The 25,397-nt window shown below is 42.7% G+C and overlaps 1 protein-coding gene across 2 annotated transcripts in view; it reads right to left on the bottom strand.

Moving 5' to 3' along the window:
- PTPN9 (protein tyrosine phosphatase, non-receptor type 9) overlaps positions 436–25,397 on the bottom strand; it is an 86,236-nt gene continuing 61,274 nt past the window's right edge. For both annotated transcript variants that reach the window (XM_003128481.4, XM_021099027.1), the window contains exons 7-13: positions 23,876–24,204; positions 17,889–17,982; positions 10,960–11,026; positions 7,082–7,160; positions 5,254–5,404; positions 3,921–4,128; positions 436–3,179 (exon numbers count right to left, since the gene is read on the bottom strand). In XM_003128481.4, coding sequence (XP_003128529.1) covers positions 2,965–3,179; positions 3,921–4,128; positions 5,254–5,404; positions 7,082–7,160; positions 10,960–11,026; positions 17,889–17,982; positions 23,876–24,204 — 1,143 coding nt within the window. In that variant the 3' untranslated portion in view covers positions 436–2,964. The remainder of the gene's footprint in view (positions 3,180–3,920; positions 4,129–5,253; positions 5,405–7,081; positions 7,161–10,959; positions 11,027–17,888; positions 17,983–23,875; positions 24,205–25,397) is intronic.

Genomic DNA, 25,397 nt, shown 5'->3' with positions numbered 1-25,397 from the left:
TCTTCAAATAAATGAGAGTTCCAGGCTACCTCCTCCAAATCTTTTATCACTAATCCTGTTTTCTACATATTTCATTAAACCCCTAACCTCTCTGATTTCTCAAATTTTAAGTATCTCTGTTCACCTATTATGCTTGCTTGACCCTAAAGAAAACAGAGGTTCATCCAAAGAAAGGTCTGGCTTAATTTTTTGCTCTATACTTCAGCTCTTGATTAAGGTAAGAAACTCAAGAAAATTTTGTTGGAAGATCAGGAGATGGATCCTTAGAAGTCTGTGTCAGATGGTCCAAGTTCTTGCTGTGTCAAATTAATTTTCCTGTGCCTCAGTTTTTCTCTTCTGTCAATACCTACCTCAGAAGGTTTTGAAGGTGAATGAGATAATACCTAAAAAGTACTTTGAACAGTACCTGGAGTAGAGTTAAGCCACCAGAAAATGTCAGTTGCTGTCACTTTTATTAAGAACACCCCAATATTTGCACATTCCCCAGGCCAGAACTGCTCTAACTGGGCAGCTGTCAGTGGTCGTCGACAGGGAGTAGCTACACAGCATGGTGAATGGTCCTACATGGAGACAGCTTCTGGTTCCACTCTAAGAAAGAGATGCAACTGACTCAAGATCTTCCCACAAAGATACCAGTGTACCCATACATATTGGAGTTTCCCTGGGAGAATGACCCCTCTGATATCCTGCAGACCTGAGGACCTACACCAGGAGGTCCTACCTAGAAGGATCAGTCACCAACTTTATCACACTTCTAGTCTATTACATGCAGCATGGAGCTCAAGATCAAATACTTGGAACTTAATTGTCTATACTCTGAAAGATGCATTAAAAGAGAAACTCTTGTTTCCAAAGACAAAACACTATTTTCATCTTTGAGACTGTAACACAGTAAAGAAGCCAGAGGCTTTGTAAGTAGACCAACTTGAGCTCCAGTTCTCGGGCTAGATCTGCTAAACTGTACCTTCACTGTTACCCTCTGGATCTTACCTTCCTCATCTATGTAGAAAGAGAAGGGAAGGAAAACATCTCGCTGGGTGGATGTGAGGTTTGAATGAAGTAATGGGGGTTGGGTGGGGGTGGGGGGAGTAAGCACCAAGCATAAAGATTGGCACTGTGCAAGCACTCAGTTGGTGCTGGTTCCCTTAGTCTGCTGGGCCATGGCCTTGGACAAGATGATCAGCTCTCAGAACTGAAAGGCTCTGAGGTCCTGGGTTCCTCTCTGCTGCCCCATCCCTCCCAGAGCAGCTCTTGGACCCCCCTCCTCACCTTCCCAGCCCCAGACTGCTACTAAATTGATGAAGCTAAAAGGATTTGATCATGTCGGTATATTTATATGTAAATACAAAACTGTATCACTGTAAGATATTGAATATGAACATTACAATTATTTTCTGAATCTGACTCAGTCCATTGACGTTAAATACAAAATGAAAAAATTGTAAAAATAAGAATATATACATTCAAAGAGCTTATTACAGTATAAAATTATTGAGGTCTGATCAGCTGCCAACCTCATCTGTGATGGGGAAGAAGTTTTAGGGGTTCCCAGGATTTTCTTAGGAATGTGGGATGCTGGGGACTTTTGATTCCATCCCTGGCACATCAGGTTGGACAGGCCAGGAGCAGACAGGGACAGGTTGGATGAACAGGGGAAAAACTGACTGCAGGGGACTGCCTCAACCAGAAAGGGGTTAAGTTTTTATTGACACAGAACCCACCCAGCTTGAGCTCCAGGGTCTGCCAGGCTAGTAGGCAGGGATAGATGAGCATCTGAGTGGATACGGCCAAGACGCGTAAGAAAAGGAACCTTCTAGCAAAAGAAAAAGAGGCCTCACCTCATTCTCCTAGGGTGGGGTTCTCAGAGTAAATAGTTTCCTCTCTCTCACCTGGGTTCACTCTCTTTCTAAGACTTCGTACCGATTGCTTTTGGCTCTGGCTGCTCAGTGAATTCACCTCTACCCAGATCCCAATCCCCAAGGGATAGGGAGAGGGGAGAGGGGGCCCAAAATCACAGTGGAGGTCTATTCCCAAAATTGGCAAAGTAAACAGAAAAATCATTAGATAAGGGCAATTTATGCTGAATTAACCAGTGTCACCACAAACCAGTATTCTTGGCTCTAACAGGCAGCATCCTGGAGAGTGGTAAGTCAGGGAGGATGGCCTGCGGCAGGAGCATGGAAAGTGGATGCGTGCGTCTTCCTCTTCCACCACTCCAAGGTGGACAACAGGAGACATGATCCCCAACCCCAGCTAGTCCAGGATAAACAGTAGGGTCTAAGAAGCAAGGAGTCCTGAACTGCAACGAGGAGCCCCATGAACTTCTACAAAGGAGTATCTCTGTGTATATGTATTTATAGAATACGATCATATTATCACATACAATATATATTATATACACACATACATATGGACTCATACACATAAGTGCACATACACACACACACACACACACACACAAACAGAATGACAGAAAGGACTGGAATACACGTCCTAGGTATAAACGTGCTTGGCACTCGGGATGTTCAGTATATGTAACTTGGTCAAGCTCTCTAGGAAGGAGGTGGTGCTCACCAAACCTTGCCATCAAATCCTAGCAAAGGGAAGGAATGGAAAGAGACCTCAAGAAGGAGAATGGCATTGGGAAAGGGGGGACGGAGTTTCCTTCCCCACTTACCTCAGGCCCCCTGGCAAAACTGATAGCCACAATTTGGTTTTAATAAGGCACAGTTCGATAGCAGGTGCTAGGAATTAAGAACACATTGCTGCTGGCCCTTTCTAGTGGCAATTTCACCACATCTATCTAGCCAAAGGGAAAGGCTGCCTTGCGTGCACGCGTGCGCCGGGAGACACAAGAAAGAGGTTGGTCCATGGCTTCAGCGTAACTGATGGCAACCTAGAGGCTCAGCGGTGTCCAGGGTAGTTTAAGGAAGGCTGGCCAGCAGGTAGGAGGCTCATGGGAAGTTACTGACCCTCCATGGCCAGGAGGTTGTGGCTGGAGGGCACCATGCCCTCCCTTTCTGCAAACTCCAGGATTGCCTTGTAGCAGAAATAGTACTGCTCAGGGGTCTGGATGCTGAAGGCCCTCTGGGTCCTCATACGGGACACTGTCTGGAACACGTTAAGGGTGCCAAGCTCCTCCAGCTGTGCCAAGCAGATGTCCAGTGAGCAGAAGGTACCTGAAGGAAGGAAGGAAGTGGTCATACCTGGTCTACCTCTTCTCTTTCCCTCCCTCTACCAAATAACCCAGGCAGGACTGGATGAATGAATTCAATGGCAAGAGATCAGTGAACCTAAGACCTGAAATAATTGAAGGAGGAGGGCACAGGAGTGTTGAAGGCCAGAGAAATGAGAAGGCATCTTGTCTTTCAGGACATGAATGGGGTAATAGAAGAGTAGGTGAGAAGGTGAAAAGGGACCTCCTGCTTCAATCTCAGACAGACAGTACTCCCACACCTGGGCCCTAATTTTCACAGACTCTACAACCTCTCCATGGAGACCTAATGCAAACCAATTTTCTTCCTAACTTTCTCCCAAAAGGGACCTCTGAACTAGAAGCCCAACAGTCCCTGCTATATATATCCCCGTAAGGCAAAAGCTGCAAACTGGTTCCATAATGGAGAGCATGGCATGAGGTGGGGATCTCCCAAGGGAGGAGGATGGGAAGATAGCAACAGCCCAGGTGAGCTCTCTGGAAACTCAGGTGACAATGATGGGATCAGAAGATAATCATGCTGATGGAATGTATGAAGCTTAAAACCCTAGAGGACTTGGCATTAGGGATACTAAAAGGACATTAAAGAGGAATTTTTCATGGCAATTTACTACCAATGAATCAAATACTCACATTCTGGTAACTAAGAGCTTTGTTATTTCTCCCCCCATCCTTACTGCCTCTGGATGCTCAGAGCTACTATTACCTGTCCTGCCAATGCCTGCACTGCAGTGGACCACAATGGGTGGCTCAGGACACTGCCCTTTGGAACGTGCTCCCATGCTGCTGACGGCCAGCCTCTGCTGGCTCCTGACGGCTCTCAAGAAATCAATGAGAGAAGCTGCCGAAGAAGGGACACCATAATCTGGCCAGCTCAAGAACTGAAAGTGGGTCACCTGGCGTTTCTGCCGTTCCTTGGATGAAAAGAGAAACAAAAGTCAATGAGGTAATTTCTCCTTGCCCCTGCTACCTTTGGCTTTTCCAGATTCTCAACCGTCTGAAATCACCACCACCAAAGTTCCTATCACCTTCAACTTTCTCCACAACAGCTTCTCTACAAACCTAAAGGAAAGATTAAATGACTGGAGAGAGCAGAATTCCTGTATTACATGATCCAGATCTCTTATGCTATAGAGTTTATTCCTAAGTAATGTCACTATCGTGTTGAGACAATATGGCTATTTTGGCTCTGAGCTGAATATCCTGGTCTCATTTCCAGAAGAATGGATGTAACTTACAAGCTCTCTGAAATTCTGCCTTTTCCCTTTAGAGATTTTCTTTTTTTCAGCCTTAAGGGCGGCATGTGGAAGTTCCTGGGCCAGTGACAGAACCCTTGACAAAGCAGTAACCAGAGCCACAGCAGTGACAACACTGGATCCTTAACCCACTGAGCTACAGGGAACTCTTAGAGCTTTTCTTTTCTGTTTTTTTTTTTTTTTTTTTTTTTGTCTTTTTAGGGCCGAGCCTGTGGCATATGAAGGTTCCCAGGCTAGGGGTCTAATCAGAGCTGAAGCTGCCAGCCTACACCACAGCCACAGCCACGCCAGATCCGAGCTGTGTCTGTGACCTACATCACAGCTCACGGCAATGCCAGATCCTTAACACACTGAGCAAGGCCAGGGATCGAACCTGCAACCTCATGGTTCCTACTCGGATTCATTAAAAACTGAGCCACCATGGGAACTCCTTGGAGATTTTCTTTTTTCTATTATTATTATTATTTTTTTTTTTTTTTTTTTGCCTTTTCTAGGGCCGCTCCTGTGGCATATGGAGGTTCCCAGGCTAGGGGTCTAATCGGAGCTATAGCCACTGGCCTACGCCACAGCCACAGCAATGCCAGATCCCAGCTGCATCTGCGACCTACACCACAGCTCATGGCAACGCCAGTTCCTTAATCCACTGAGCAAGGCCACGGATCGAACCCGAAACCTCATCATTCCTAGTCAGATTCGTTAACCACTGCACCACGACGGGAACTCCCGGAGATTTTCTTTATAGGTTTTCCCTCAGCTTCAAAAGAGTGAGAAAATAAAATTTACCTCTGTGTTGTGAATTTCTAGCGTTGTTTTCTTATAATGGTTCATATTCTCCACGCCTAGATTGGTCACTGTGAGGAAGCCAAATCGGATCCGAGAGTCTTTTTCTAAAGGCCAGTACTGCCCACACTTTCTCCTGCCGCCCTCCTCAAAGCTGAAGACACACAGAGAAATATAAGCCTTCCATCCTTCTCCATAGCAATAATCCTGCTCTCTCCATGATCTGCTATAACACCTAGGCAGAAATGTCATCTCTTGCATTGCTTCTGTCTAATTTATACCCTTGCTTCTTGGCAAAAAAGGGGAAAAAAAAAAAGGAAGGAAACCTTCATTCTAAACAGATGTAACGGTAGCTAAAATTTCTGTATGTATTCTTGGTACTCCTCACATACTTGGAATAAATACTGAATGGACAAAGAAAGACAGGGAAAATATGGCTGGCCAGATCAAATGCTGCTCTGTGTCTCAGTTACTGTTCATTCTCTTCCCCAGTGAGAGCCCCTGGCTGACAGAGGAGTGGGGTAGGCACAGGTCCTGGGATGCGTAAAGGCCCGAAGTCCTCCTCACTACTCTTCAGTGGCTCCAAAGTATTCAAAGGTGCTACTTCTTCCCCTACCTCCTCCCCAAATCAAAAGTGGCTTATACCAGTGCCATGAGGAAGGAATCTGAGCAAACATTCTTTTTTTTTTTTTTTTGTCTTTTTAGGGCCTCACCCTTGCCCTATGAATGGTTCCCAGGCCAGGGGTCAAACAGGAGATGTAGCCACTGGCCTACACCACAGCCACAGCAATGCCAGATCTGAGCTGCATCCATGACCTACACCACAGCTCATGGCAACGCTGCATCCTCAACCCACTGAGCAAGGCCAGGGATCGAACCTGCATCCTTATGGATACTAGTCGGATTCGTTTCCCCTGAGCCACGACAAGAACTCCCCTGAGCAAACATTCTTATTAATTTTTTTCTCCTCCTCTGACTTGGTTATAATTATCAAAATGATAATGACGATACCAATGAAATAGTAATTCTTGAAGTTTTGGCAGATATGTAGACCAAAATTTAAAAAAATATTTCTTTCATCAAGAGCTTCCTGCCAGACCTGTTTGTTATATTTCACATTTCTTTTTTGAAAGTTTTCCTATAGGGAGAAGTATGAACAAGAAGAAAAATGGTCAAAAGTAGCAGGGAAAGGGAGAACTAAGAATTGGTAATTCAGAAGCCAGGAAGACAGCTAACCTTCGTAAGTAGGGAGCAAGCTAAAAGTGAATTGCCCTATGTTTTCTCTAGTAGTTAAGACCAGGCCCTCAGAATAGGCTGTAACTGGCACAGGGTCACCAAAACCATGTTTTGTTTTGTTTTCTTCTTTTTAGGGCCACATCCCTGGCATATGGAAGTTCCCTGGCTAGAGATCAAATAGGAGCTGCAGCTGCTGGCCTACGCTGCAGCCATAGCAACACAGGATCCTAGTCGAATCTGCAAGCTACACTGCAACTCACGGCAATGCCAGATCCTTAAGCCACTGTGTAGGGCCAGGGATAGAACTTACATCCTCATGGTTACTAGTCAGGTTCGTTACCACTGAGCCACCACGAGAACTCCACCAGAGCCATGTTTAGATCACAGCTTACACAAGTTAGATCTATCCATGTCCATCATACCCTGACTATGTTAACTATGAGTCAGCTAGGAAAGAGCTAAGACCTCTGAAACTGTCTGCCATGGCTTTCTTAGTCCTCCTTGTTTTCTAAAAGCTAAAATTCCCTCTAGAATCGCCCATACCTGGCAATGAGGTGGGGGCAGAGGGCAATGGGTAGAAAAGGGAGGAACTCACCGGGTTGTCATGACAATCACCAACACTTTTTGCTCCCAAACCATGAGCCAAAAGTCACGATAGGTATTCTCCAAAGGGCCTAAAATGAAAAGAGAAGACAAGGAACATGACTATGGGAAGTACTTCTTTCCTTCTTAGGCTCTTCTGTTTTTTCCCCAGCTACTAACTCCAAAGCACATATGCTGGCTCCTTGCTCTTCTGACTATATCCCTGCTATTCAGGGTTGTCCTTGGACCAGTAGCACCAGCATCATACGGGAAGAATATTAAAAATGCATTTTAATAAGATTCAGGTAAAGCTATAGCAGGCTACAGTTTGCGAAGCACTGTTACATATCCTCTCAGCTTCACCATCAGGGTTTCAACTACCACATCCAGACTGACAGTGTCGATTGTATACATGTCTCTAGCTGTTTTCATCTCACCTAAGCCTTATAATCATCGATTACCTACTAAACCACTCTGTCTCTCTTTTTTTTTTTTTTTTGTCTTTTTGCCTTTTCTAGGACCGCTCCTGCGGCATGTGGAGGTTCCCAGGCTAGGGGTCTAATCGGAGCTGAAGCTGCCGACCTACACCAGAGCCACAGCAACGCGGGATCTGAGCCACGTCTGCGACCTACACCACAGCTCATAGCAACCCTGGATCCTTAACCCACTGAGCGAGGCCAGGGATCAAACCTGCAACCTCATGGTTCCCAGTAGGATTCATTAACCACTGAGCCACGAGGGGAATTCCTTTACTAAACCATTCTCCTTCCTTTGTCCCATTATCTCCTTAGACCCTATATGTGTGCAAATCAGTCTCCTCCTTCAAAATTAGCTTTCGCTCTCTACTTTCCCAACTCTGTTAACAGAACTCGCATTCTAAAATCGCTCAGTCTCAAATAGTTGAGTCAATTCTGACTTATCCATTTCTTTCATGTCCCAGAAGCAGCCACTAAGTCCTAGATTTTTTTTGTCTTTGAAAAGATTTTGGTTTTATCCTTTTAGCCCTATTCTGATTTCTCTGCCTAAACTGCCACAAGGACCACATCATCTTTTGTCTGCGTTTCTGTTATACCATCTTGGTTTACTTTTCTGAAGAGGAACTTCTCTTCCAATCTATTCTGGATACTCCTGCCAGTTTAATCTTTCTTTATTGTGCTTCATCACAATACACACGTGCTCATTTCTGTTTCTATTTCTTTGCTCATGCTCTCTCTCTCACCTCCACTGCAACTGACTTTCCACCCATTTTCTCTTTTCCTTCCAGTTTTATTGAGATATAACTGGCATACAGCACTGTCTAAGTTTAAGGTAAAGAGTATAACGATTTGACTAACATACATTATGAAATGATTACTACAATAAGTTTAGTGAACATCCATTATCTCACATAGATACAAAATTTAAAAAGGAAAAAACCCTTTTCCTTGCGATGAGAACTTTTAGGTTGTACTCTTAACTTTTATGGATAACAGACAGCAGTGTTAATTATATTTATCACATTGCACATTACATCCCTAATACTTATTCATCTTACAACTGGAAATTTATGTCTTTTGACTGCCTTCATCCAATTCCCCCTTCTATCTATTCCTGCCTCTGGTAGTCACAAATCTGATCTCTTTTTCTACGAGTTTGTTTTGAAGTATGGTTGACCTACAACACTGTGTTCATCCCCAGTGCACAATATTGGGATTCGATATCTCTATACGTTGCAAAATGATTATCACTCTACCCATTTTCAAGTGCTGCCTCTTCCTTAAAGCCTTCTCTGAACATCACACTCCTTCTAAGGCTGCTTTTCCTCTCAGCTCTTGAGTGCCTAACTGGATCAAAACAGCTTAACATTTTAATGCATATGGTCTTACATTAGTCATTTTAGTTTGTGAGAATTAATCACATTTCTGCAAACATGGTACTGAGGCAGGGGCTATGTCATCAACTTCTCCTTTTAAGAGTTAGAACCTGTACGGGGCTGAGTACTCGGCAGACACTTTGAAGGTGCCTATGAGCCACTAACTCTCTTTCAATCAAGTGAGTAACAACCAGGATAATCCCTTGTACTTTCCCACTGCTTTTTCCTCCTTTGCTTTCAGGGAAGCTGGGCAGTACCAAGGGTTGATTTTGTCCTGGAAGTCTGCTAATTTCACTACCATTGTTGCTATAGCCTTTTAGGAAGCACTAACATTTTATAATACCAGATTTCCCTCTTTGCTGAAGTGGACACTGCCAGAAGCCTGTGAGGTCTTGGAAACAAGCTAAATGTCTAACAAGAAAGGATGCTAAGTTACGGCATATCCCCAGGTTTAGTATCCCACAAAGGTGATGTTGTAAGAACTGTATTTCTGCTATGGAAAGGTATTCACAAGATAACATCAAATGAAAAAAGAGAATGCATAGAAAAAGCCCATTTTGTTACCTATTTCATATGTCCACATCTAATTGTATGCATAGAAAATAAGTTTAGGGGAGTTCCCGTTGTCGCTCAGTGGGTCAAGAAGCTAACTAGTATCGATGAAGATGCAGGTTTGATCCCTGGCCTCGCTCATTGCCGTGAGCTGTGGTGTAGGTCAAAGATGTAGCTCAGATGTGGCATTGCTGTGGCTGTGGCATACATCACAGATGCAGCTTGGATATGTCATTGCTGTGGCTGTGGCTGTAGCTGGCAGCTTCAGCTCCAATTTGACCCCTAGAGCCTGTGAACTTTCAGATGCCTCAAGTGCAGCCCTAAAAAAGAAAAGAAAAAAAAAGGTTTAGAAGGAGATGCTGCATAGTGTTAACATTTTCTCTGGGTCTCAGGCTTATGAACCATTTTCATCTTCCTTTTCTACAATGGATATGGCATTACCATAGTATGCATGTCAAGAAGATAATAACACCCCTTCCCCATCTCTGACTCCCACTTTTGTTCACATCCCACCATCCTGCACCACAGTAGCTCTCATATATTTTATTTTTCACATTTAAGCCACTAGCAAAATTGGTGTTGCCATCAGAGCACCTGATAATACCACTCAGACTCAGGCTAAGCAGAGAAAGGTCATAATTTCCTCAAAGGCATAAGAGAAAGATTTAGAGATTTAGATTTTAGAATCTAAATAGAGAGATTCAGATTCCCAAATTAGATGCTTTAATGTGGACTCACTGAAGAAATAAAGGCATCAGTTTATGCTGACATGTCTAAAACAATCCACTAACCTGGCTTGCAAGGACTTTTGAAACAGACACGACATGGGTTCAAACCCTTGATTCTGCCACTAGCTGTGTGATCCAAGGTCACCTTATCTCTTTGGGCTTCAGTTTGTTCATGAATTAATAAATTTCCTTGCAGAGTCTCTATAATAATTAGATGGCAATTATGTACTGATATATAATAGATACTCTCAATAAATGACACTATCATAGTAGAAATATTATGAATAACAATCACTATCCATGTCAGAGACTACTGGCGTGCTCTGTGATGGTATAGGCACTAGCAAAAGTCTCTTAAGATGGCAACACCCATTCACGACTGGACTCAATCTCTGAGAAGTGATACTGCCATTCCTGGACTCCTGCTGGACATAAAGAGCATCTCACTGGCCACTGAATTCTGGTGTCCCATTTCCCTGTATTGGCAACATCAAGACACAGTCCAAAAACAGGTAGTAGTGTGTGTTTAAATCTCTAGCTTATCTCTATGCAGTGAATCCCAAGTACATATATGGTACAGAAACTCTACATCTCTCATCTGCCCTCCCAACAACTCTTAATCTTTATGAAAGCCCATGACCTAGTGGCTGCAACATCACCTCCAATTACCACTTCCTCTACAAATTATGCTTATCATCTGAGGCAAACAATCACAGATAGATGACACAAAACCAATCTGTGAGGGGCAAACTAACTTACCTTGTGTACCAATGTAAGCATTCTTCTGCTTATAGCCATCCATGAAACTGGCATTGATGTAATCTGTCTAATGATAAAAAGGAAACATCATTGGAGCTGTGTGGAATACACCATTTGGGTAGGAAAATGATATACTAGGCAAATAAAACTCAAGGTGTGGATATTCTCTTCTTGTCAGACAGAAATTGAGGATTGAAAAGAGCAATTCAAAACCTCACTTCCAGAGTTCCTGTTGTCGCTCAGTGGTAATGAACCTGACTAGTATTCATGAATATGCGGGTTTGATCCCTGGCCCCACTCAGTGGGTTAAGTATCTGGAATTACCGTGAGCTGTGGTGTAGGTCACAGACATGGCCCAGATTCTGCATTACTGTGGTGTAGGCCGGTAGCTACAGCTCCAATTCAACCCCTAGACTGGGAATTTCCATATGCCGAGGGTGGGACCCTAAAGACAAAAAAAAAAAAAAGAAAACTCTTAGAAGAAAACATGATTCTTTGTGACCTTGGGTTAGGCAAAGCCTCTTTAGATATGATACCAAAAGTACAAGTGATAAAACAAAAAACAGATAAACTGAACTACACTAAAACTAAAACTTTTTTGTTGTTGTTGTTTTTTAGGGCCACACCCGTGGCATATGGAGATTCCCAGGCTAGGGGTCCAATTGCAGCAACAGCTGCTGGCCTACACCACAGCCATGGCAATACCAGATCCGAACCGCATCTACAACCTACACCACAGCTCACAGCAATGCCAGATCCTTAACCCACTGAGCATGGCCAGGGATCGAACCCGCAACCTCATAGTCCCTAGCTGGATTCACTTCTGCTGTGCCATGACGGGAACTCCTAAAATTGAAAACTTCTGGAGTTCTCTGGTAGACCAGTGGGTTAAGGATCCACAAAAAGTGAAAAAAAACAACTCACAGGAAGCACACTTTCTTCCCCCCTTTCCTTGGCTGCCCTGCAGCATATGGAGTTCCCAGACCAGGGATTAGGTCTGAGCCACAGTTGAAACCTGTGCTGCAGCTGTGGCAATGCCAGATCCTCAAACCACTGCACCAGTCTGGGGATCAAACCGGCGTCCCAGTGCTGCAGTGATGCCACTGATCCCACTGCACCACAGGCAAGAACACCAGAATGCACACATTTGATAAGGGATTTTTACCTAGACTACATAAAGAACTCTCAAAAATAAACAGTAAAAGACCACACAATTTTAAAATTGGCAAAGGATCAGAATAGCCATTTTTCCAAAGAAGATGCACAAGAAGATGTATAAGCACTTGAAAAGTTGCTCAACATCATTACTCATCAAGGAAATACATATCAAAACCACAATGAGATATCACCTCATACCCACTAGAATGGCTACAGGTAAAAGACAGATAATAGGAGTTCCCGATGTGGCTCAGTGGTAATGAACAGACTATTCAGGTTCAATCCCTGGCCTTGCTCAGTGGGTTAAGGATCCAGTGTTTCTGTGAGCTACTGTGTAGGTCACAGACAAGGCTTGGATCTCACGTTCCTGTGGCTGTGGCATAGGCTTGCAGCTGCAGCTCCGATTCAACCCCTAGCCTGGGAACTTCCATATGCCTCTGGTATGGCCTTTAAAAGCTAAAAAAAAAAGTACTGGCAAAGATGTGGAGAAACTGAAATACTCATACCCTCCTAGTGGTAATGTAGAATATTAGCCACTTTGAAAAACTGTCTGGCATTTCTTCAAAAGGTTAAAGACAGAGCTACTATTAAAATCCAGGAATTCTACTCCCAAAGAAATAAAAACATAGGTCCACAGAAAAACATTAACAAATATTCAGAGCATCACTATTCATAATAGCCAAAAAATGGAAATAACTCAAATGTTTATCACCTAATGAGTGGGTAAATAAAATGTGGTATATTTTCACATAATGGAATATTATTTGGCAATAAAATGAAGTGAAATTTGGCAATAAAAAGAAATGTAATACTGGTACATGCTACAACATGGATGAACCTTGAAAATATGCTGAAAGAAATCAGACACAAAAGGCTATACATCATGAGATTCCATCTATGTGAATTGCCCACAATAGGCAAAAAGAGTAGACAAAAAGTGGGTGGGTCTGAGGGAAATGAGGAGTAACTACCAAAGACAGTGTTTTTTTAGGTGATAAAAATGTTCTAAAGTTAACTGTGGTGACAGTTGCACAACTCTGAGAAGATATATTAAAAAGCACTGGAGCTCCTGCTGTGGTGTAACAGGATGAGTGGCATCTTGAGAGCACTGGAGGTAGGTTCGATCCCTGGCCTGGCACAGTGGGTTTGCCACAGCTGCAGCTTAGTTCACGGCTGTGGCTCAGATTTGATCCCTGGCCTGAGATCCATATGCCATGGGGCTGCCCAAAAAAAAAAAAAAAAAAGCACTGACTTGTACACTTTAAATGAGTGAATTGTATAGTATGTCAATTATATCTCAATACAGCTGTTGTTTACAAAAAAATGGAGTCCATTAGGACTTGCAACATTGCAGCTCAGAACCAAACCAAAAGGGAGTCAAGCCAAGCAATCTGAGCAAGAACATCCTGTCCATGCTGCAACACACAAAAGGCAAAGTGTGAATGGAGGAGTTCCCGTCGTGGCGCAGTGGTTAACGAATCCGACTAGGAACCATGAGGTTTCGGGTTCGATCCCTGCCCTTGCTCAGTGGGTTAACGATCCAGCGTTGCCGTGAGCTGTGGTGTAGGTTGCAGACGCGGCTTGGATCCTGCGTTGCTGTGGCTCTGGCGTAGGCCGGTGGCTACAGCTCCGATTCAACCCCTAGCCTGGGAACCTCCATATGCCTCGGACGCGGCCCGGAAGATAGCAACAACAACAACAACAAAAGACAAAAGACAAAAGACAAAAAAAAAAAAAAAAAAAGTGTGAATGGAGAAGGAAGAAAGCTATTCCTGGTATCTAGGACCATCAGCATCATGGGCCAAACACCCAAGCTCAAGTACTACCTGAATTAACACAAAGTAAAAGCCACCCAATTTCAGAAAAGTCACAGTAAATAGCTCTTGACTTACTCTCTTCTGCAGGCCTTCTCCCAACTCCCAGTGTCATTCAGTTGTATTTACTTCGACATCTTAGTCATCAGGGAAATTAAATAGGATTTAATCTTTCATTATTTTTATTATATCCCCTCATAAGATATATCTGCCAACATCCTTTAATCCCAGCTGATAAAAAAGAAAGATGGATGCAGCTACAGTTTCAAGTCATGGAATAACTATGTATCTAGCAGCTCGGATGAATATTAGAGGGTGTGGAGGGTTGCAGGAGGACAAAAGTTTTAAAATTTCAAGAAAAAACTAGGAAAATCTATAGTCCACTCCACTCTACAGAGATCAGAATTACTCCCGATCAACACCTTCTCTGCTGGGTTCCAACTCTTGGAGAACAGTTTGAACTGCCAGTATCCTACGGCCACCCTCAGAAGACATCATCTCATGGTCAAACCCATGCTATTTGGATATAAGTCCCTTAGCTAGTCAGTTTACCAAATTATCTTCTCACTAATTATTCAGTTAAGAATTTCTAGCTCTTCTCTCTTCCCACAGCAACTGGTAGTGACCTCATACTTCTAGCATTTTACGCTGACCTGGGATACCTTCACTGAGCTAATGGACCATCTGTGGCAGACTGAGCAAGCTAAAAGGCCTCACTCACTCCCAACCAGGCTTCTCAATCCAGGGCCGACCCATAGTCAGCCAAAACCTACCCTCTGTTAAACCTGGCACATTCAAGTGGTATACACTCTGCAAAGCTTAGGTGAGAAGGTACAAAAAAGTACAAAGGATTTATGTGGTACATGCCAATCAACACTATTACATAAGTAACATATAAGCTGTTACTCTTGAGCTACCTTCATGCTTTGGAAATGTCATTTAATTTATTTGTTTGTTTATTTATTTTTGCTTTTTATGGCCGCACCTGTGGCATACACAAGTTCCCAGACTAGGGGTCAAATCAGAGCTGCAGCTGCTGGCCTACACCACAGTCACAGCAATTCAGGATCTGAGCCGCATCTGTGACCTGCGCTGCATGCAGCAACGCCAGATCCTTGACCCAATGAGCGAGGCCAGGGATCAAATCTGCATCCTCATGGATACTAGTCGGGTTCATAACCTGCTAAGCCACAACAGGAACTCTCGAAACATCACCTCTTTAAAGCAGACATTTCTTTTTTTTCTTTTTTTGTTTTTTTTGCCTTTTCTAGGGCTGCACCCATGGCACATGGAGTTTCCCAGGCTAGGGGTCCAATTGGAGCTGTAGCTGCCAGCCTGCTACACCACAGCCACAGCAACACAGGATCCGAGCCACATCTTTGACTTACACTACAGCTCATGGCAACGTCAGATCCTTAACCCACCGAGCGAGGCCAGAGATCGAACCTGCAACCTCATGGTACCTAGTCAGATTTGTTAACCACTGAGCCACGATGGGAACTCCAGACTTATTTCTTTATAACTAAGGATACCAGCTTTTAGTATCCTTTTCTCTGAGGGCACTGAGAATTAAAATCAGCAATTTCAGAAGAATCACTAGATATTAAAAACTGAAAATGACCTCAGAGATAAAGTGTTGACAAAGGCAAACTGAAATAGCAAGAAGAACCAAAGTAAATACACTATGCTATGGGCCAGGTTCAACAGAAACCTGGGGAAAGAACAGGGGAAAACCATGGGAAAGAACAATTCACTAACAAGCTGAATCCTCCACTTACTGTGTAAATAAGACTCTGTCAATATGTACAGCAATAAGAGGGACTAGAACTCAAGGGATGATCTTCAGATTAATTACAGGATGAATAGAATAGTCTCTTGGTACACCAGAATTCACTCCTTCATTCACAAATAATTTATTGAATGTCCAATAACATGCCAGGCACTGCTCTGTCTCCAAGATATATCCAGCTATCTCTGACTCTAGAGCCTCACCTCAACTCTTACACTCCATTCCTTCAGAGCACATACAAAGACAATCTCAATAACACTGATAAATTTGCCTTCAGTCAGCCAGACTTATAGCTAATGCTTCTGTAGGACAATCTTCTATAAGGATTCTAGACAGGGTTATTAATTTATTTTATGTGCTTAAAACAATAAAGTTAAAAGAGATTAAAACCATGATCCTGGAGTCATGATTCATATATCATATATGCCTATGTACAAGGCAATGGTTTTCCCAAGAATTTTCCTCCAGGAAAAAAAGAGGAGAGATACAACAAGTCTCTGTACTGTGTGTCATGTTAAAGAGCACTATTTAAACTCCTTTACTGTGAAAAGCAACCTCAATCAGTGCCGGTTTTTTGATGTGTACAGAGGTCTCCACACCGCATTGTTGTACTGAAGGAAAGAGCAGAAATGTAACACCTATTGAGTTGTTGACCTCAAAATTCTAAGTGTTGGATGTTGCCATAAACAAGTTATATTAAAGAGGACTTTAGGAGTTCCCCTCGTGGTGCAGTGGTTAATGGACCCGTCTAGGAGCCATGAGGTTGCGGGTTCAATCCCTGGCCTTGCTCAGTGGGTTAAGGATCTGGCGTTGCCGTGAGCCGTGGTGTAGGTCGAAGATGTGGCTCAGATCTGGCATGGCTGTGGCTCTGGCGTAGGCTGGCATCTACAGCTCCGATTAGACCCCTAGCCTGGAAACTTCTATATGCCACGGGAAGTGGCCCTAGAAAAAGGCACAAAGACAAAAAGAAAAAAAAAAAAAAAAAAAAAAAGGACTTTAAAAAGGAATAAGTGAATGATTATGCTATAATGGATGCATGCTATACAGGACAAATTAAAAAAAAAAAAACTGCTAATGTTATGCTAATAGATTTTTCTTATTTAGCATAGACTTTTCATGGAGTTCCCGTCGTAGCACAGTGGAAATGAATCTGACTAGTATCCATGAGGATGCAGGTTTGATCCCTGGCCTCACTCAGAGGGTTAAGGATCTGGAGTGGCTATAAGCTGTGGTGTAGATTGAAGACGCATCTCAGATCTGGCATTGCTGTGGCTGTGGTGTAGACCAGCAGCTACAGCTCCAATTCGACCCCTAGCCTGGGAACCTCCATATGTCGTGGGTACAGCACTAAAAGACAAAAAAAAAAGTAAATAAAAATGATATATTCTGGAAATTTATGTTAGATTGACTCAGAAAGTGGCTCAAATGAGCACAAATACACTGATGTTAAAGGTGTGTGCAGAGTTCTCTTGTGCTGTAATGGGTTAAGAAACCAGCATTGTCATTGCAGCGGCTTGGGTCACTGCTAAGGTGTGGGTTCAATCCCTGACCCAGGAACTTCCCCTCCCCCTTTGTTGGAATTGTGGCAAAAGGAAAAAAAAAAAAGTTCATATGAAGTGTTTGAATAACATTTTCATTAAATATCTCTACTAATATATTGTATATATGATTTTTAATGTCAGATATATCCAATTAATACATTAAATAATATAAGCATTTGACCAATTCATCTTCATCCCTAGATATTTATGTATACACTAGTTGTTCAAAATTTCTGTCATATCTTCTAGATGGTAAAATCAGAGGTCACTTTTAATCAGAGTTGCCTTGTACTGCTGCGTATACACTCAGCAATACAGAGAATAATACGACTGACTTTACCGCTGAGGAGTAAAAGGAGAAATAACTGAACATTTAATATTTATCAAGCACCTATAATATACTTGTGCTATCAGCATGTACACAAACTATTTCATTTAATTTCTACTTAGTACTGTGAGATGGGCATATAGGGACTTTCCTACGATAACAGACTAGTATGTAATCTAAAACTCAAACCCTCTATCTCTGGCTTAGAACCCATGATCTTTCTATAGTATTGGTAAGCCTCACTTTGGAAGAGGCTTAACTGTCTCCCCATGCTCCTGAAAAGACAGATTTAACTCTACCTGAGTGTGGCCACTTCGTTTTGTCAGCTTCACTCTAGTTTGGTCCAGGCAGGGTACATCTCCATAGCGGTTTTTCTCTAAGTTTCCTGGAGACCTGAAGGAAATAAAACAAACTAAAATAAAGAAAAAGAAACAGCAACAAGCATTGAAGATGCGGGATTATGGAAATGGAAATGAGGGTAAGGCAGGAGACTGCTATTTATCATTCACTGCTTTTTTCTTTGGTACTATTTGGTTTTGAAAAAAATCACTTACATGTATATGGATTAAAAGTAAAAAATGGGAGCTCCCATCGTGGCACAGTGGAAATGAATCCGATTAGGAACCATGAGGACGTGGGTTTGATCCCTGGACTTGCTCAGTGGGTTAAGGATCTGGTGTTGCTGTGAGCTGTGGTGTAGGTCACAGACACGGCTCGGATCTGGCATTGGTGTGGCTCTGGTGCAGGCCGGAAGCTACAGCTCCGATTCATCCCCTAGCCTGGGAACCTCCATATGCTGCAGGTGGGGCCCTAAAAAAAAGACAAAAATACAAAAAATAAGATAAAATAAAATAAAATAAAAGCAAAAAATGGAGTTCTGGCTCAGTGGAAACGAATGTGACTAGTATCCATGAGGACGCAGGTTTGATCCCTGTTCTCACTCAGTGGGTTAAGGATCCGGCATTGCTGTGAACTGTGGTGTAGTCACAGATGCAGCTCAGATACGGCATTGTGGCGTAGGCTGGCAGCTGTAGCTCTGATTCAACCCCTAGCCTGGGAATTTCATATGCCATAGGTGCGGCCCTAAAAAGACAAAATAAAATAAAATAAAAGCAAAAAAAAAAAAAATTATAAAGACCACCCATATAAAGTAATACTCTATATTGTTTATGGGTATGAATACATGTAACAGTATAAACAAAACAGTCTGGAAGGAAACATACCACATTCATACTAGTGGCTGCTTCTGGGGAGTAAGAGTTGATGGTGAGGATTAGAGGGAATTTCAACCACACAATTAATTCTTTCTTCTATATAATAAAAAAGATGAAGCAAATACAAGAATATTAAAAAAACTAGTAGTACTAATTCTGATGATAGGAAACAGTTGTTTGTCATGTTATACTCTGTGCTTTTTCATATTTAAAAAAAATTCCCTCGAAGTTCTCACTGCGGCTCAGTGGATTAAGAAACCAACCAGTATCCATAAGGATGTGAATTTGATCCTTGGCCTCACTTGTGGGTTAAGGCTCTGGCATTGCCCCAAGCTTTGGCAGAGGTCACAGATGCGGCTTGGATCCCTCGTGGCTATGGTTATGGCTGTAGTGTAGGCCTGCAGCTACAGCTCAAATCTGACTCCTAGCTTGGGAGCTTCCATATGCCAGGGATGCAGCCTGAAAAAGACCAAAAAAAAAAAAAAAAAAACCCTCATAAGCCCAGCTGATAGTTTATAAGGTTCCAAGGACAATTCCTTTTTTTTTTTTCAGGCTGCACTTGAGGCACGTTGAAGTTCCCTGGCTAGGGGTCAAATCGGAGCTTCAGCTGCCAGCCTATATCACAGCCATAGCAACGCCAGATCCAAGCCGTACCTGCGACCTACACCACAGCTCATGGCAACACCAGATCCTTAACCCACCACGCCAAGCTGCAGCTGCAGGCCTACACTGCAAGGCCAGGGATCAAACCTGCATCCTCATGGATACTAGTTGGATTCATTACCGCTGAGCCACAACAGAACTTCAGAGGAATATTCTTTTAGACCAATGCTAATGAAGCAATTGGATATCCATAGGGAAAAAACACAACTGAATATCAACCTAAACCTTACACCTATACAAAAATTAATTCAAGGAGTTCCCATCATGGCTCAGTGGTTAGCAAATCCGACTAGGAACCATGAGGTTGCAGGTTCAATCCCTGGCCTTGCTCAGTGGGTTACGAATCCGGCATTGCCATGAGCTGTGGTGTAGGTTGCAGACGAGGCTCGGATCCTGCGTTGCTGTGGCTATGGCGTAGGCCGGTGGCTACAGCTCCAATGAGACCCCTAGTCTGGGAACTCCATATGCCATGGGAGCGGCCCAAGAAATGGAAAAAAGACAAAAAAAAAAATAATTCAAAATGGATCATGAACTTAAATCTAAAACATTTGGGGGGAAAAGTAAGAAAAATCTTTGGATTCTGGGGCTAGGCAATGTGTTCTTTGACTTGACACTAAAAGCATGATTCAGAAAAGGAAAAACTGACTAAAGGAAATTCATCAAAATAAACTTACACTTCACAAGAGACCCAGAAGGAGATGAAAAGAAAAGCTATAGTCCAGAAGAAAATATATGCAAATCATGCATCCAATAAACAACCAATATAACAACAAAGAACTAAATCTAGAATACAAAGAACTCTTAAACCTCAACAGTTTAAAAATCCCAAATAGAAAATGGGCAGGAGTTTCCACTATGGCACAACAGGATAAGGATCAGGCACTGTCTCTGCAGTGGCGCAAGTTCAATCCCTGGGTGCAGCAGGTTAAAGATCCTGTGTTGCCCAGCTGTGGTGTAGGTCGCAGCTGTGGCTTGGATCCAGTCCCTAGCCCAGGAAATTCCATATGCTGAAGCTGTGGCCAAAAGGTAAAAAGAAACAAAAGAAAATGGGCAAAGACATTTTACAAAGAGTATATACAGATAGTAACTAAGCACATGAAAAGATGCTCAACATCATTAACTAGTAGGAAAATGTAAATTAGAACTATACTTTTAATTTTAATTTAGGGATCTTATTACACACCCATCAGAACAGCTAAAACAGAAAACAGTGACTACATCCTCACCAGGATGAAATGGTGAGGATGAAAATGGATCATTCATACACTGCTGGGAAGGATGCAGAATGGTACAGTTGGGCAGTTTTTCATAAAACTAAACAGTTACTGTATGACCTAGAAATCCCACTCTTGGACATTTATCCCTGAGAAATGGAAACTTATTTTCACACAAAACCTAGACACAAATATTCATAGCAGCTCTATTTATAATAGCCAGAGACTGGAAACAACCCAGATGTTCTCTAACAGGTAAACAGTAAACAAAATATAGTACACCCATACTATGGAATATTACTCAGCAATTAAAAGGAACAAACTTTGATAATAATAACAACCTGGGGCACTCTCCAGAGAATTGCACTGTGTGAAAAAAAGGCAATCCCCAAAGGTTACATACAGTATGATCGCATGTATATAATAACATTCTTAAAATGGCAAAATTATAGTAATGGAGAACTGATTAGTGGTTGCCAATGGTTAGGGATGAGGAGGGGTGGAATGGAGGTATTTGGTTATGGAATTCTACATTTTGATGGTGGTTTTCTTTTGCTTTTTTGTTTATGTTTGTTCCTTGATTCGATTTTTAGGGCCACAGGTGCGGCATATGGAAGTTCCCAGGCTAAGGGTTAAATCAGAGCTACAGGTGCTGGCCTACATCACAGCCATAGCAACATAGGATCCTAGCTGCGTCTGTGACCTACACTACAGCTTACAGCAACGCTGGATCCTTAACCCACTGAGTGAGGATGGAACCCGCATCCTCATGGATACTAGTTGGATTCATTTTCGCTGAGCCACGACAGGAACTCCCTTGGTGGTGGTTTTTTATACACAAACTTATGCATGTGATAAAAATTGCAAAGAACTAAATACACACACACAAACTAAAACTAGGGATATCTGGAAAACGTTGGTGGACTGTTGTTGGCTGTGATATTATACAAAACTTTTGGAAGATATTACCATGGGATAAATGTGGAAAGGCTACAAATGATCTCTCTGTATTATTTCTTATAAATGTATGTGAATCTATAATTATCTCATTATAAAAAGTTAAGCTATAAAAAAAATAATTTGAAAGAATGGTGTAGGGGGGGAAAAAGTCTCTTAGTCCACGGGCATCCTGGACAACGGTGAATACTCTGACATGTACTCTAAAATCTAGAATTCCAGTGGAAACATTCTGTTCTGTGTATGTATTTCTACTGGAACTTGGTGAAAGACAGAAGCCTGAAGCTGTTGAAGATTCTGGATTCTAACTCCTGAAGTGGAATGTTTCCATTCATATACTTGAATAAAACTGTAAAAAAATAAAAAAGAAATAAAGAGGCAGATGTTCCCTTTGGCACAAGTTAAGGATCCAGCATTGCCGCAGCTGTGTAGCAGGTCACAACTGAAGCATGGGTTGGATCCCTAGCCTGGGAACTTCTACATGCTGTGGCATGACTAAGTAAATAAATAAGACAGACTGGGAAGTTCTTCCCATAGGACTGGGATGTATTCTCTGATTATAACACGATAGCTGGCTTGAGTGATGCAGAGGACAATTCAAACCCACTTTTTTTTTTCCAGCTATACCTGAAGCATGCAAAAGTTCCCAGGCCAGGATGGAATCCATGCCACAGCAGTAACTAAAGGCACATCAGTGAGAACCCTGGATCCTTACCCCACTGAGCCACCAGGGAACTCCTCCAAACCTACTTTTGTAACAGGGGGTAAGGGGAATTGTGGTAGAAGTGACACCTCAAGGACCCCTCTGCAGGAGCACCTAGAGCAGGTCAGGAATCCCCAGGATAAGTGTGCATCCTCTGCTACAGCTAGGAAAAAGCTTTAGATGCATATAGGGGTGTTGAGTTGGTAAGGAAGACACAGTTGTGTGGGAGAAGAGACTATTCTCCCCACATGATATATGCTCTGCTCTCTTTTTTCTCTATTTCCTCTCCATTATTCTTCTGCTTATTGATTTTTTTCCCTCAGTTGCTTCTTTTATTTCCTTTACCTACTTCCTATCTCATTATTTTTCCTCTTTACTCACTCCCTGCATATCTTCTTTACAGCACACTGACTAAACTGGATATGAATTTTAAGGGGAGGAGTTCCTGTTGTGGCTCAGTGGTTCATGAACCCGACTAGCAACCATGAGGAAGCAGGTTCAATCCCTGGCCTCGCTCAGTGCGTTAAGGATCTGGCGTTGCCGTGAGTTGCGGTGTAGGGCACAGACATGGCTCGGATCTTGTGTTTCTGTGGCTGTGGCAAAGGCCGGCAGCTGTAGCTCTGATTAGACCTCTATCCTGGGAACCTCCATATGCCAAGGGTGAGGCCCTAAAAAAAAAAGCCAAAAAAAAAAAAAAAAAAGAATTTTAAGGGGAAAAAGGTACCACAGAATCATTACTCCTAAAACATTAAAGCTACAAAAGAGTAAGTGGATATCAGTGAGTCTAATATCAAATACAACAGGTAAACGGAGGTACAAAGAAGGGAAATACCCTGGGTAAGTCATCGGGGGAGCTCTGGCTAAGCTGAAACTTGAGCCTAGGACCAATTGGGGAGAGATTCCTTAATTTTCAACAAACAGATCTTAAAACTTTAAAGAAAAAAAAAAAATTCTGCTGCAGCCAATGAAAACATGCTAAGATAAAGGAGAGTAGCAGTTAAAAATGATCAATGCTCTACTGCCAATAATAATTGTCAAGTAGTTATAAATCAGTTACAGAATTTAGGTAGAAGGAAAATCCCACAATACAAATTCCTAAAGACAACTCTTCTCTCTTACTGAGAGTGGATTATTTTAAATGTATCAGCACCCCTCCTTACAAAGTGATGTAATACTAAAAATGCTCTAGGGAGAAACTGCCCAAGTGAAAGGACCAGAGATCACACAAGGACAAGAATAGATAATCTACCTTTTTGATCCTAGGTCAGGAAAATATCAAAAATGTTTCCATTGGTACAGAGTTACTGCTGGTACCAAAGACTTCCAGAAATTTCAGAGCACAGGCTCTTGGCAACAAGCACAAAGAGGTGCCTCTTTCTAGATGAGAGAAACCATCATCTAAGTGAGAGGGATGCTCCTTAACATCACTTTACGGAAGAGTCTCTTTTAAGGAGGTGAGGTGTGGAAGGAATTGTGCCAATGCATGCCAGAAGCACCCTGGCAAGTGATCACTGGCCTAAATCTTCTCTACTTACATGGAACAGTGGAAAGTGCCAACAGGGTTCTCACGACGGATGTCTTCATACTCTTCATATATACCCCGCTTCTGCCTGGTACTAACATAGTCCATCAACTCCTGGATGGTCATGGCATGGGGATCTGGAACATGCACTGAGTCCCAGTCTAAGGCTGGCGGGAGGGAGAATAGGATGATCTCATCAAAGGGATCTGGGTGGCCATTCATCTGGGATAGAAACTGGAAATTCCAAGTGGCAAGGTCGATTTTGACATATCCACCCAGGTTTTCTGGAAGGCACTCCCTGGGAAGGTGCTGGGTGACCTCAGACGTCTTTAAAATCTGAATCTGGAAGGCCAGGAAAAACCATGTGAGTATGTGGGGAGGGAGGGGAACATACAGATAGTCAAGATGAAGAACAAAAGTGCTTTGGAGAATGAAATAAGATTTGCTTGCAACACCTGGTATATTTGTAAAAGAAGCAGACTGCTGCATTTCATCTGTTTGGGACTGAAGTCCTATGAATTTCTCAGAAAAGGTTTGACTTCCCAGAATGCATTAGTAAATTCATTCCTGGAATTAGGGTCCCTGTTATATACCTTATATAAAGGTAGGTAGGTATAGTGAACAAAGCCTTTATACTGTTTATAAGACTTTCCAGTACTCTCACACAGGTAACCACCTCTTTGTTTTCTTTCCTTTTTTGGCTGTACTTGCAAAATGTGGAAGTTCCACAGCCAGGGATCAAATCCAAGCTGCAGGAGCAAGCAATACCAGATCCTTAAACCCACTACGCCAGGCCAGGATTGAACCCGCACCACCACAGAGACGATGCCAATTCTTAACGGGCTGTGCCACAGCGGGAACTCCATTACTTGCCTTTTTGACAACTAATGATGCAAAGGAAGTGGTTATTTTTGTCAACTCCATACTAAGGCAACCAATTCTAAGACTGTTAGTTTGTGCTTTACTCACAGCTAGGTATGGATGTTCTCAGAGATGGGTTTCTTTTTTTTTTTTTTTTTTAATTTATTTTTTTTGTCTTTTTGCTATTTCTTGGGCCACTCCCGTGGCATATGGAGGTTCCCAGGCTAGGGGTCGAATCGGAGCTGTAACCACCAGCCTACACCAGAGCCACAGCAACCCGGGATCCGAGCCGTGTCTGCAACCTACACCACAGCTCACGGCAACGCTGGATCGTTAACAACCCACTGAGCAAGGGCAGGGACCGAACCCGCAACCTCATGGTTCCTAGTCAGATTCGTTAACCACTGCGCCACAATGGGAACTCCCCTCAGAGATAGGTTTCTATGAAAGCAAGACAAGGCCAGCCACCAAGAGGCAGTGTAACCCAGGAAAAATGCTGAAGAAGTAACTGTAATACCTAATTTCACCCTCTGCTTAGACACAGTCATATTGGACAAAACAAGCCTAGTTGGTTCTCATGTGGAATAGGAATGTTTCCCTCGCTTGCTGTTGCCTCTTCCTCAAATGTCCACTTTACCTCTTTGGTCTCTTCCAAGCTCAGTTTATAGTTTACC

Source organism: Sus scrofa, chromosome 7, assembly GCF_000003025.6.
Source record: "Sus scrofa isolate TJ Tabasco breed Duroc chromosome 7, Sscrofa11.1, whole genome shotgun sequence".
NCBI lineage: Eukaryota > Metazoa > Chordata > Mammalia > Artiodactyla > Suidae > Sus > Sus scrofa.
This window is presented reverse-complemented; position numbering and strand designations above follow the sequence as displayed.